Consider the following 12,833-nt stretch of genomic DNA (forward strand, 5'->3'; position numbering starts at 1 on the left):
CAAAAACGGCCAGGCAAGGGGGCAGTTAGAAAGAAATCTGAAAAGGTGACCACTGTCAGTCATTAATAGAAGGTTTTTGTGGAGTGGCAGGACACCGCCAGGGTCACATGTGATAACTGCTTGGTGACAATAGCCAGAGGAATGCAGGGGACAGAGGTGGCTCCTTGTGGAACTGCCTCACCCTGGGAAGGCCCCATTGAGTGCAGACACCCCAGTCCAAAGGGACAGTCCCCTTCCTCCCCAGAGGAAAACAAGATGGTGCCCCCCCCCCCCCAACAAGTTAGACATGGAGGGACCACACGATTCAGCAAGTCCATCTGGGTTCAGTCCAAAATAATTGAAAGCAGCGTCTTGAGCAGGTGCATCTGCACAGCATATTCATAGCGCGTGATTCACAGCCCACAGAAGGTGGGAGTAACCCAGGTGTCCAGGGACAGGTGGGCAGATAAACGTCGAGGCCAGCGCGCACTCAATGCAATCCTTAGTCCTGAAGAGAGAAGGAAATTGTGACGCGTGCCACCACATGGATGCACCTTGAGATCCTGCTGAGGAAAGAAGCTGTGGCAGGGCACCGCTCCAGGGGGCTCCCAGGTGGGCAAACCCAGAGGCTGCAGGTTCCAAGGGGTCGCCGGTGGCTTTTGGACGGTGGCGCGGGCTGAAGAGCCATGAGTGCACCGCGTGCTGCAGAACCGAATGTCAAAAGTGGTTAAAAGTTTTGTTTGTATATTTTACCACAATGGAAAAAAAAAAAAAAAAAAGAAAAAGAAAAGAAAGAAACCGTAGCGAATCCAAACTCAGCCTAGTTTGGGGCGGGGGCCGGGCCCAGGAAGCACGTGACCCCGAGGGCGCAGAGGAAAACACCTGAGTCGTTGCTGCGGGGTGGCCATCGGCGACTCGTGCACTCTCCTCGCTGCGCTTTCCTGGCCCAGGCGGGTAGGTCACAGGGTAAGTCACAAGGTCAAGGCCAGAGTCCCAGTCCCTTCCTTCTCTGGGCCTCAGTTTCCGTAGTAAGCAGAGCGGATGGGAACCCAGAGTCCCTCGGCTGGAGAGCTGCAGCAAAGCCCCTGGCGGGCCTGGCCTCTGCGGCCCCACCTCCTCCTCCTCCCCTCCCTCTTCTGCTCTGGCATCTGGGTGACCGATTTAGAAATGCAGGACTGCCTTGCAACTCACCGGTCCCTTGGAATCAGAACTGATTGATGTGCAGGGAAGGGACAGTCCCCTTCCTCCCAGCAGACATTGTGGGTTTGTGATGAGTCTCCTCCAGGGAAACCCTGCCTGGCTGTGGGAGAGGCCAGCCTCACTGATTTCCACTAATTTGCAATCCCACCAACAGTGCAGAGGGTAAAAGTGTTCCTGCGACCCCGCATCCTTCCAGCATATATTTCTTCCTTGTGTGTGTGTTGCTGGGGATTGAACTCAGGGGTACTCGACCACTGAGCCACACCCCCAGCCCTATTTTATATTTTATTTAGAGACAGGGTCTCACTGAGTTGCTGAGGCTGGCTTTGAATTCGTGATCCTCCTGCCTCAGCCTCCCAAGCTGCTGGGATGACAGATGTGCATCACTGGGGGACTCTATTTGTATTCTTGATGGCTGCCATTCTAACTGGAGTGAGAGGAAATGTAAATGTACTTTTAATTTGCATCTCCCTAATTGCTAAAGATGTTGAACAATTTCCATGTATTTGTTGGCCATTTGTATTTATTTTGAGAAGTGTCTGTTTAGTTCATTTTCATTTTCACATTTATTGATTAGGTTATTTGGAGTATTTTTGTTTGTGTTTTGCGTTTTTTGGTAGTAGGATTTTTGAAGGTTTTTTTTTTTTTTTTTTTTTTTTTTGTACTGGGGATTTAATCCAGGGGTACTTAACCACTGAGCCACATCCCCAACTCTTTTTTATTTTTTATTTTGAGACAGGTCCTCAGTAAGTTGCTTAGGGCCTCGCTCAGTTGCAGAGGCTGGCCTTGAACTTGCAATCCTCCCACCTCTGCCTCTGTGGGATTATAGGCATCCAAATCTCTGGGATTATAGGCATGTAACACCATGCCCAGTTTTTTTTAGTTCTTTATGTATTCTGGACTTTAGTCCTCTGTTAGTATTTTTTGTTCTTTCACATAAATTTAATGATATGCTTTCAATTTCCATGAGCAAGTCTATTGGGATTAACTGGAACTGCACTGAATCTGTTGATCAGTTGGGGGTGAATCAACATCTTTATACTATTGAATCTCCTATCTATAAACATGGATTATCTCTTCCTTTATTGTCTTTAATCTCCTTCAATAGTTTTACAATTTTCTTACTACAAGTCTTATGGGTCTTGGATGTTAGATTTATTCTTATTCCTTTTTTTAGCTATTATAAATGACATGTTTTTTAAATTACATTTTTATATGTTACAGATAAACATAAAAGCAATGTATTTTTGGATATTGATCATATAGCTAGCTAAAATCTTATACCTTGATGAAATCATTTGTCTGATGATTCCTTTGGATTTTTTCACCTAGGTGGTCATAATAGGCAAACACTGATGGTTTTACTCTTTTTCTAATTCTTAGACCTTTAACTAACAAATTAATTAAATGATTTGTTCTTAGGACCTTTGGTGCCATATTAAATAGAGATCATGATTTCGAAGGGAATTCTTTTATTTACTCATTAAAAACAATATGTAAGTTTTTTGTAAGTTTTCCTTTAATTTTCTAAGAGCTTTTACCAAGAAGTGATGTTGGATGTCATCAGTGTGTTTGTGTGTCTGTGTTTTTGTGTGTGTGTTGTTTTTTGGTTTTGGATCTGTTAAGATGGTCATATGAGCTAGGTGTGTGGCACATACCTGTCATCCCAGCAGCTCGAGAGGCTGAGGCAAGAGGATCACAGGTTCAAAGCCAGCCTCAGCAACGTAGCAAGGCCCTAAGCAACTCAGTGAGATTTAAAAAAAAAAAAAAAAAAAAAAGATGGTAAAATGATTTTTATTTTGAGACAGGATCTCCCTAAGTTGTTCAGTTTGGCTCAAACTTCCCATCCTCCTGCCTCAGCCTCCCAAACAGCTGGGATTATGGGTCTGTGCCACTGTGCCCAACTTCTGGCAGTTTCTTTGGGGGAAGATTTAACATCACTGAATGAATATCTTTAAGAGTTACAGAACCATTCAGACTTTTTATTTCTACCTAAATTACATCTGGCAAGTTATATATATATTTTTCTGAGATTTGGTCTACTTGGTTTCATTTTTCATGGCATGCAGGATTTATAAGTCTTTTTTATTTTTAATTGTGGTAAAGTCCACATAAAATGTACCATTTATCCATTTTAAAATGTACAAGTCGGTAGTGTTACGTATGTTCACGTTATTTTGCAACCAATCTTCAGAACCATCTTACAAAACTAAAATGACCCATTAAACAACTCTGATTTCCCTTCTCTCCAGCCTCGGGCATCCACCCCTCTACTTTCTGTTCATGTGAATTTGTATCATTTTCTTTTCAATCTGGTGCTATGTTCCCACTCTGGTTCCTAGCAATGTTTACTGGTGCCGCCTCCTCCTTCTTCTTTTTGTTTATTATAAATATATTGTACCAGAGACTTGCCCAGAAATTTCCTCTGGCCTCCTGTCTTTGGTTTCCTTCCTGAGGGTCTCTGAGAACGCAGCCCCTGACCATCCTCCTGCTCTGGCTCTGGCTCATCAGCCACCGCAGCTGGCGCTCACTCACAGGAACTTCACTCTTTCCTGCGTGTGCAACCCTGGACAAGTCCCTTCATTGTCTGTGCCTCAGTTTCCCTATCTGTAAGGCAAGGACAGTAACAGTGCTCTATCTTCCAAAGTTAGGGGATTAATGAATTAATATTTGTGGGGTGCTTCTGACAGTGACCAACCTATCGCGGGTACAGCCGTAACTATAATGCGGAATGTCGCCACTGTATAATGAGGGTGATGGTACAATGGAGGCCACAGTCTCCACCAAACAGCACCTCCAGCCCCACCCTGCTGACCACGCCCCTGGGGCCACCTCCTCAGACTGCCTGTGGGTAGGAGGAGATCTCCTTGCTCTCAGGACTCTGCCAACCCCAAGTGGAACTGGCTGGGATTCCGGCCTCGACTTCTGCCCCTTCCTCCCTGCCTCATTCCGAAGCCCAGGATCCTTTTCCAGAGACTTCCCTGGATCCAGGCTGAGAAGGACAACACCCAATGATTGCAGAGCAGTAACTGCCTTTGGTCTCAGTGGTGAGGGAAGGGCGGATGATCCAGTGCCCTTCAGCCCAGGAACGGAGCTGGGCCTGACTCCCTACAACTCTGGGGCCTGCATTTCTAAAGGCCCCAGCTGAATTCCCTGAAAAATCAGGGGATCTGGGACAGAACTGGGAGAGCAAAGGCAGGATATGTGGAGAGCAAGATCCGCCAGGGAAGGTCCTGATCCGTCAGAGTCCAGCCCTCACCTGCGTCCTACTTCTGGACTCCTGAGTGAGCAGGAAGCGTCCCTAGAGATGGACTGCAATCCCTCAACCCCAGCCGCTCGGACCAAGGCCCTGCTTGGAAGGAGGAGGGGAACACCAGCAGGCTGGGCCCAGACACTGAGGCTGGGGTTTGGGGTCAGGCTGAGGCCAGACAGATCCCTTCTCTGCTGGGCCTGGGCCTCTGGGGACTGTTGTGGGCTGTGATTCCTGCGGTTCTGGGCCTCATATGGACCCTTAATTAGCTGAGTTTGGGGCAGGTTTAGGGTGGAAGCTGAGCGGGAGGTTCTGGTTTATGCAGACATGTGCTGGGTATTCACAGGAGAACCCCAAATTCCTGCCTGAGTTTCCTTAAAAGCCCAGGTCTCTCTGGCCTTTGCTGTGGTGACTGGGTATCCCGATTGAACATTTTCTTCCCAGAGGTCACTTCAACAAAGTGCCCTGTGGGATTTGGGGTTTCCCAGATCTGTGCCTTGTAGGCCTCATTTGGCATGCGTGCACACAGTACACAAGGATTCTGCTAGGACACGCGCGCGCGTGCGCGCACACACACACATGCTCCCTTCACTCACCCCACCTTTGCACGGGGCATCGGAAGACGAGGTTCCACCCCTGCTTATCGGCTGTGTCCCAGCTTCCTCTGCCTTGACCCTTGGAGGACTGGAGGCCTGGAGTCCTGGCTGCCCGGGAGTTGGCCTGCACACTTGGCTTCCGGCTCGGATAATGAGAGGAAATGTGGTCATCAGCTCACAGAAGGCTAGGGGTTTGGAGCTGTGGCTCCATTCACTGCTCCCTGACCTGAACAGTCTGTCTCCCTTTAGGCACCCTCGGCTGTTCCCTGGGACCCCGTGGACTCTGCTGGAGATGTCGTCTCTCAGTCGCTGGGGCCTACACGCGGCCCTTCTCGCCCTGCTCTGCTGCTCCGGTGAGCCGGGTTCTCCACACGTGGCTGCCCGGGTGGGGTGTTGCCCTGCTCCCGGGATGCAGGCAGGGGAGAGGAGGGTCCTGGCCCTGCACTTTTTGAGTCTTTGAACGTGGGGTTCACTCCACCATGGGCACAGGTTTCTGTGCCAGCTTGACTTTGGGTCCCTATGGCCCTGGGCAGTGGCTGGAGTCCTGGCCTTTCGGACACCAGGTGGAATGGACCCACAGCTTTGGGGCGTGTGGTAGGGCAGGTCATGGTGGTGGCGGGTCGGGGGCTCAGGAGGCAAATGGATGCTGGGGGGCCTAGGGCACGGTAGGGGGCAGCAGAGGACATCACCTCTGGCGTGGTCAAAGTGAAAATGAAACCCTTTCCCGTGGGCGGAGGGGACCAGGAAGGGAGGTGGCACCATGTGCTGAGCACCCCGTGTCCTGGATGGTCGACCAAGTGCTTTCAAGCACTCTCGGGCTGGGGTCACTAGCCTACTTGGTGGAGGAAGAGACCGAGGCTCAGGGAGGGGAAGCCCCAGCCAGCACGGGCCAACTCCGGATTCACCCCCAGTGCAGTCCACCTCCAAAGCCCCTCTCTTTGCCATTTCATCGCATGCCACTAACTGCAGGTTGAGACGGGAGCAGGGGACACAGGCTGGCCCAGCTGGTCAGAATCCAAATGTCACCGTCTTAGTGAGGACTCCGCTCACCGCGGGGTTTAAAATGGTACCCCCCCCCCCCCCCCCCCCCCCCCGACTCCTTTTCCTGGCACCACCACCACCTGGCAGGCTGGGTGCCCTGCTGAGTCCTTGTCTGTTTGTTCTCTCTCTCTCTCTCTCTCTCTCTCTCTCTGTCTCTCTCTCTCTCTCTCTCTCTCCGACATGTGCTCTGCCAGGGCAGTGCTTGGTCTGCTTTGCTGCTTTGGTCTCTGCTATGTCCCCTGAGCCTAGCACCATGCCTGGCACATAGCAGGTGTTTGAAAAGAGTTTATGGAAGAAAGGAAAAGAGGGAGGGAAGGGCTCGACACAGGTCTCGGCTCAGAGCACAGCTCAGAGCCCACCTCCATCCTCAGGTCATCAGGGAGGAGGGGCTCTCAGCTGGCTCTTGAAGGAGACGGAAGAGGATCTTGAGGAAGGCTAATGTGCAGCTGAGGGGCAAGGAGGGGTTGGAGGAAGGAGCACCCAGAGGCAGGGAGAGGCTGGGGGACCTCTGGGATCGCGTCAAGAAGCCATAGGCCTGAGGACAGTGGGAGAAGAGCAGAGGGACCATCCAGGCCCTTATTCTTGGACTCCTGGTCCTCAGTCCTGAGTACCAGTGGTAGGTGCTCTGCTGGCAGGGCAGCAGGGACATTCACTGCACAATGCCTCTCTCTTCCAGAGTCTGGTGAGGTGGCCTTCGAGGTATACACATGGCCAGAGAGGCTGGTGGTGGAGAGCAGAGGGTCTGGGATGGTCAACTGCAGCACCAACTGTGCTCAGCCTGAATCAGGTGGCCTGGAGACCAACCTGGAGAAGACTCTGCTGGAGGATCAGCCTCAGTGGAAGTCCTACTTGATCTCTAACGTCTCCCAGGACATGGTCCTCATTTGTTACTTCAACTGTGCCGGGAAGCAGCAGACAAAGAGTCTCAACATCAGCGTGTACCGTGAGTGGCTGTGTGCGGGCCCTCCTCTCCCCAGGTGCTGCTCCTGGGCCTTCTATCACCGCCTCCACCTCCCTGGGTCCCTGGGGTGACAAAGATCAGGGAAGAACAAGGCCCACACACTTGGTGGGATTCCTTGAGCCCAACTGGTATTCCTGCAGCAGGCCACCCGGTTCTGAGGCTTGCTCTAAGGAGGACAGCTGACCTAGGCTTAGGAACATCCCGAAGTAATTTCTCAATGGGGTGTTCCTCAGCTCCCCCCAGCTCAGCACCAGAGCAACCTGCGTCCATGACAGTGGTGGAGGAACATCAGGAGAGCTGCATGCTCTCCTGTGGGCCCCTTGCCTCATGAGGAAGAGGTTGAGGGCCACTTGGTGTCCTTATCTTACCCTGAGAGCCCATGGCAAATGTGTGACTATCATGCACAGACACCTGCCCTGGAGCCATGTAATCCTTCCAGGTAGGCCAGGACTCAGCATCTTGGCTCTGGGGGTATCACTGAGGTCCCCCCACCCCGTCACCAGCATCAGAGGATCTAGATGAATAGAGAAATGTCCTAAAACCAACAGGTGACCCTGAATGGAGGTGGGAGTGAGTAGACACCACCAGAGGCCCTGTTCAGCAGTCATGAACCTGACCCTGGAGCAGTGAGGCTGGTCTGACTCCATCCTCACCCTCTAAGGAACCGCTCCATTCAATATCTCAAGTGCCCAATTCCAATGAGTTCTTCGCTTCTCCATCCATCTGTTTAATTTTTGAAATTTGTTTTAATATCTGGATAAGAAGGAGACAGATGCAAACTTTTTTTTTTTTAAATCTTTCCAGCTAGCTGTACAAATTCTGGACCTTCTCTTTGTAGAAAAGCTCACCTCCATCTTGTCTATTCTCCTAATCACATCCACAGATCTACCACCCACCTCCTTCAGCCTTAATTTTTCTTTCCTCCTCTCATCACACTGGAGCAACCCAGACCCCAACCCACTTCCTCCCCTATAATTCCTGGAACACCAAAGTGACCTTGGCCAGGTAGGGCCTTGGCCAGGTAGGGCCTGTGGAGACACACCCCCATGCTGACCAGTCCTTCCTCCTTCATCCCCACAGAGCTTCCAAAGCAGGTCACACTGAAGCTGCAGCCGATGTGGGTGACCCTGGGCAAACCTTTCACTATCGAGTGCAGGGTGCCCACTGTGGAGCCCATTGAGAGCCTCACCCTCACCCTGCTCCGCGGCAAGGAGACCCTGCACAGCCAGACCTTTACTGGGGGAGCACCTGCCCCCCAAGAGGCCAGAGTCGCCCTCAACAGCACAGCAAACAAAGAGGATGGCCTCCTGAACTTCTCCTGTCAGGCTGAGCTGGACCTGCGGGCTCGTGGTGGGAGTGTCTTTCGCAGCATCTCGGAAAACCAGGTCCTCGAGGTCTATGGTGAGGAGACCCCAAGGGCAGAGGTGAAGGGAGACAGCATTCCCTCTCAGCCTTGAGCCCCACTCTCGGGCAGGTTGGGGTGCATATGTAATCCTGAGAGCTCCCCTTTATTTTCCCCCGTTTCCTGATTCTCTCAAGTCCCCAGCCAGAACCCTGTGTGTTCCAGCGGTCAGGAGAGCTCAACTCGGTGCTTGGCTGTTCATGAGCTGTGTGGCTTTGACCAAGGCAACGTGCTCTCTCTGCCCTTGGCTGCTTTCTGCAATGGGCAGGCTGGTCTGCCTAACCCATAAGGTCCCTGAAGCACAGCTGTTCCATGACTCTCAGTGGCCAAAGCATTCTCTGCCAACAGGAAGCCTGTTTGCACAGAACGCACTGGCCTCTGCATGGGGAGGCTTACTCTGGACCAGCCCAGCTCCAGGCCATGGTGCTCAGCTATTTGCTGGTCTCAGGAGCTGCTAGCAGGGGGGACATCTGCCCTCACAGTCGCACTGGTGCCTGAGGCCTGGGTCACCTTTATCCTAGATCCCACTCTGGAGGCAGACACCATGTGACCTTTTTTTTGGCAACCAGGGTGACTGCTGGGTGAATGACTGGGTGGGCATGATGGGTGGCACCTGTGGACTTCTAAGACCACCGCCTCCTCCTTCCCCAGAACCCACACTGAACAACCAGACGATCATCATTTTCCCAGTCGTGTCAGTACTGCTGTTCTTGTTCGTGACGTCCGTCCTGCTCTGCTTTATCTTCGGCCAGCACTGGCGCCAGAGGCGGACAGGCACCTATGGGGTGCGTGCTGCCTGGAAGAGGCTACCCCAGGTCTTCCGGGCACAGCCTGCGTGAGCTGTGTGGCCATGGCCATGGTGGCTGCTGGAACTCAACGTGACTCCTCAGGGTTGTGCTCCATCCAGCCCTGGTTGAAGGACTATGACAACAGCCCAGGACCCTGGGGACATTTCTTTTCTAGCCTGAATACAAACGCCTGGACTTAACCCTGTGTCCTCCATGTCTGCTCCTGGGATAACAGTCAACAGTTGAGAAGGAGAAGGCACCAGGCATGGACTTCTGGCCCCACAGGTCCCTCAGCCTCCTTCCTGTCTTCTCCTTCATAGGGTCTTCCAGGCCTCTGCTAGCCCAGGCTCAGGGCACCTCTGGCTGACCGGCCATTATCCAACACCACCCTTATCTGGCCCCCAGTCGTGAATTCCTACTGGAAGAGGAGGTCACTGCTCTCACCTGGCCCTAGGGGACCTCGGGCTGTTCCTAGTGGGAGCAGGACTCAACGCTGACTCTCTTTCCTACTGTATGAGGAGGGGGCCCAAGGGAACTGGCTCAGCTCCACGTCCTACCCAGCTAGCCTCTCCTCCACCACTCTGGGCCCTTCTCTCCCCCAAGGGGGTCTTCAAGATCTGGGAAAACAGGAGCATTGGTCTTCTCTCCTGCCCCATTATTAGGCCAAAAGGCAGCCCCACCATCTTTGTCATCCCAGAAGGAGGAATGAGGGACAAAGGTGGGCCTGGGGCTCTGGCACTGCATTCGCCTCTAGTCCAGGGAGGAGATAGTGAGGCAGAGCTGGGTTTCGTGGCCTTCAAGCCCTGGAAGGAGCAAGAAGGAACGCTTACAGGCCCGTTAAAAACCACAGTGGAGAGGAGCTGATCCACCAGAGAGGAGAGGGCCTGGCTGAGGTCGAGCCAGTAAGAAAGGCTGTCAGCAAGGGTGCAGAGTCGACAGACAGCAGAGGGGCAGGCGGAAACTTCCAGACTGTTTTCTGTCTTGCGCTGAAGCAGGCGTGGTCCCCACAGGCATCCATCCTCATGGCATACTCTCAACATCGTAGTAGTCTAGGGAGATAGCACCCCATCTTGGCCTCCCTCCTGCCCCAGTGGACCCCAAGGAGGAATACAGAAGGGGGCAGCCCAGTACCCACGTCAGTGAGAGCAGATGCCCCCACACAGGGCACATGGCCCTCCTGGCCTCCCAATCCACTCCTGGGCTTGGGCCCACTGCACACCTACCCAGCCCCCTACCTGAAGCAGGAGGTACATCTGCACCCACAGTCCCTGTGGCACTGGGGGGTGGGGGTGGGGGCACAGTTCTCCTGAGATGGGGAGAGAAAAGAAGACCCTTCAGAGGCCCAGGCGTGGCCGCCAGTGCTTCCTGCACAATCCCCTGGCCTGCTCTACCAGCCTGGCCCCAGAGCAGGAAACTGGCAGAGCCCAGACCCCGGCATCACTTACATCCCCCTTTTCTGGGAGGGAGGAGGCCAGTGCTGAATCCTGGGTGCATCCTGCAAGAGGGGCTGGTGTGGGGGAGGGGGAAGGAAAGGGGCTGGCCAGAGTGGTAGGGGGCCCAGGGAGGGCACTGGACAGGGCAGGTAGTGGTGGTGGAACACCAGAGGCCCTTCCTCCTGGGTGTCCAGCTCCTCCTGCAGTTCTTCCTGTTGATCCTGTAGGTAGACCTGGGATTGTGCAAAGGGGGAGGGGAGATGGTGACACAGGATCAGACTCCCCTACCCCCACTCCTCTGTTCCTCTATTTTCTCCTGAGCTGCGCTTTCATCATGGCTACTGATCATTTAGCATATCAAACAAGGCACTTTGGAGACATTTATTCCTTATTTTGCAGGTAAGAATACTGAGGCTCCAAGAGGTTGGACTTCTTTTCTAAGGTCCCCCAGCTAATATCTGGCAGAGCAGGGGCTGGAAGAATCCAGGTGACTCCAGAGCTGGGGTCTGGAGTCCACTGAGCTGCCCTGGACCTCACCCCCAGTTCTCGAACAGCCTCGTGCCCCTCAATGAGTTGGGGATTTATCCTGAGGGTCCACCTGCCCATCCCTGGAGGGTGGATTTACCCCTCGCCCTTTCCACCAAGGTCAAAATCCTACTGGGCTCTCAAAAGCTGGTTCTAGGACCTCCTGCACCTCTTCCAAAGAGGGAGGGTCTTTCCCCTATCCTTCACCAGGTGTGACGCATGCCAAGTCCATTTCACACGCCAGCCACACCAACCCACAGCCCTGGGTTTATTCCTTCACTTGTTCAACAAATACCAGTTGAGTCTAGGCAACAGAGTCCAGGTGCCTCTGTAAGGGGGCGGGGCTTGCGCTGCCGGGAAATTTCCTTTAAAACTAGCTCTGTGTGGTCTTGGTTTGGGGACCCTCGGGGCATGGAGGCTGACACCCGGTCTGGCACCTAAATGCATGCCAAAGGGACTCGAGTGTGCGCTGGCTCCCCTTGCCTCTTTGCCCAGGCCTTTTTCTCCAGCAGAAACCCCGGTTGGATCACCCAGGGCCAGCAGTGGGCGACCCGGTGCCCCCACCCCCACGCACCTGCGGGCTGGGCCAGTCGCGCGCGGGGCTCAGCGCCCCCGCCCCCGCGGCCAGGCGGCTCAGCAGCAGCTGGTGCATCTGCGCGTTCTGCAGCAGCATCAGCTCCAGCAGGTCTAGGGGCCAGGAGTTCAGCCGGCCCAAGCCGGCCCCTTGCCGCCTCCCCGCCCCAACCCCGACCCCAGGGCCTTCATTCCGAAGCCCAGCCCCCAGCGGAAGCAGAGGTTGTGCAGCGCGAACCCCGAGAAAAGGGACGTGCAAAGCAGAGGCGGGCATGGCAGGGCGACCCCGGAGTCTCACCTTCCTTCACGCGGCCGGGCTGCGGGGGCGGGGGTGGGACGGCCCACGGGAGGGGTTGCAGGATGGTCGCCCAGGGCTGGGGGCGTTGGCGGGAGACTCAGCCCGGCCAGGTGGAGAAGGGATGGGGCAGGAGCCCCAACACCTTCCTCCCGTGTTGCCTCCCCCTCCCTGTCCAGTCTTTCCCTCGTTTGGGGTCTCTCTCCTCACCCCACCTCACAGCCCCTGCAGAATCCAGCCCCTGCTCCCCAGCTCCACCGTCCCGGGTAAAGGCAGGCTCCGCTCCCGACTCAACCCTCACCGTGGGGACTGCGCTCTGTGATACAGCGCTACCCCAGCTCCCGCCGGGTCCCGAAGCCATGGCCAGAGTCCGTAGGCCAGGGTTACTTTGGCAACGCCAGAGACGCCAAGAGAGGATGCCTGCCACTCACTCGCGGGCCCGCCCAGGCTCCTGGTGTCCTGGGAGACTTGCCCCTTGCCCTCCTCTGCGCCTCCCGGATGTGGAGTCCTACCAGAGTCTGTCTGGCCACCAGGAGGCCCGTCTCTCTCTTTAGCGGTTCAGCCCTAACCCCGCTAGGCCAGGGCACCCAGGACTTCGTGTCTTACACCTTCCTTTATCTCGGGGCCTTGCCTGCCCCCAGTGCTAGACCTGGGCGCCCTGTTTGTTGAATGAATGAATGAGTAGCTGGGCAGGCTTGGTTTGCTGGTCCCAGAGCCCCAGCTCAGCTGAGGAGTTCAGCAGGAATAGAGACTGTTATAGAAGCAGGCTTGCGGATGAGGGTCTGCTGAG

The 12,833-nt window shown here is 54.4% G+C and overlaps 2 protein-coding genes across 6 annotated transcripts; one reads left to right on the forward strand and one right to left on the reverse strand.

Moving 5' to 3' along the window:
• The first annotated feature begins 823 nt into the window (after positions 1-823).
• ICAM2 (intercellular adhesion molecule 2) lies at positions 824-9,417 on the forward strand. 3 transcript variants are annotated; one of them, XM_079132346.1, is made up of 5 exons: positions 824-945; positions 5,275-5,378; positions 6,743-7,009; positions 8,108-8,428; positions 9,081-9,417. In XM_079132346.1, exons 2-5 carry the CDS (start codon positions 5,318-5,320, stop codon positions 9,266-9,268), a joined length of 837 nt encoding a protein of 278 aa, XP_078988472.1. In that variant the 5' UTR covers positions 824-945; positions 5,275-5,317; the 3' UTR covers positions 9,269-9,417. The 3 variants fall into 3 exon arrangements, with proteins under 3 accessions (XP_078988472.1, XP_078988473.1, XP_078988471.1); XM_079132347.1 differs by having other exon boundaries at positions 852-933; XM_079132345.1 differs by lacking the exon at positions 824-945 and having other exon boundaries at positions 5,168-5,378; positions 8,999-9,170.
• Positions 9,418-9,560: 143 nt separating this feature from the next.
• PRR29 (proline rich 29) lies at positions 9,561-12,435 on the reverse strand (the record flags this gene model as incomplete). 3 transcript variants are annotated; one of them, XM_079132350.1, is made up of 6 exons in its annotated part: positions 9,561-10,266; positions 10,453-10,523; positions 10,663-10,883; positions 11,750-11,862; positions 12,047-12,122; positions 12,339-12,404. In XM_079132350.1, 6 exons carry the CDS (start codon positions 12,402-12,404, stop codon positions 10,238-10,240), a joined length of 576 nt encoding a protein of 191 aa, XP_078988476.1. In that variant the 3' UTR covers positions 9,561-10,237. The 3 variants fall into 3 exon arrangements, with proteins under 3 accessions (XP_078988476.1, XP_078988475.1, XP_078988474.1); XM_079132349.1 differs by having other exon boundaries at positions 9,561-10,523; positions 12,345-12,435; XM_079132348.1 differs by having other exon boundaries at positions 9,561-10,523.
• Between the last annotated feature and the right edge of the window lie 398 nt (positions 12,436-12,833).

The sequence above is a fragment of the Sciurus vulgaris genome (assembly GCF_902686455.1).
Source record: "Sciurus vulgaris genome assembly, chromosome: 3".
NCBI lineage: Eukaryota > Metazoa > Chordata > Mammalia > Rodentia > Sciuridae > Sciurus > Sciurus vulgaris.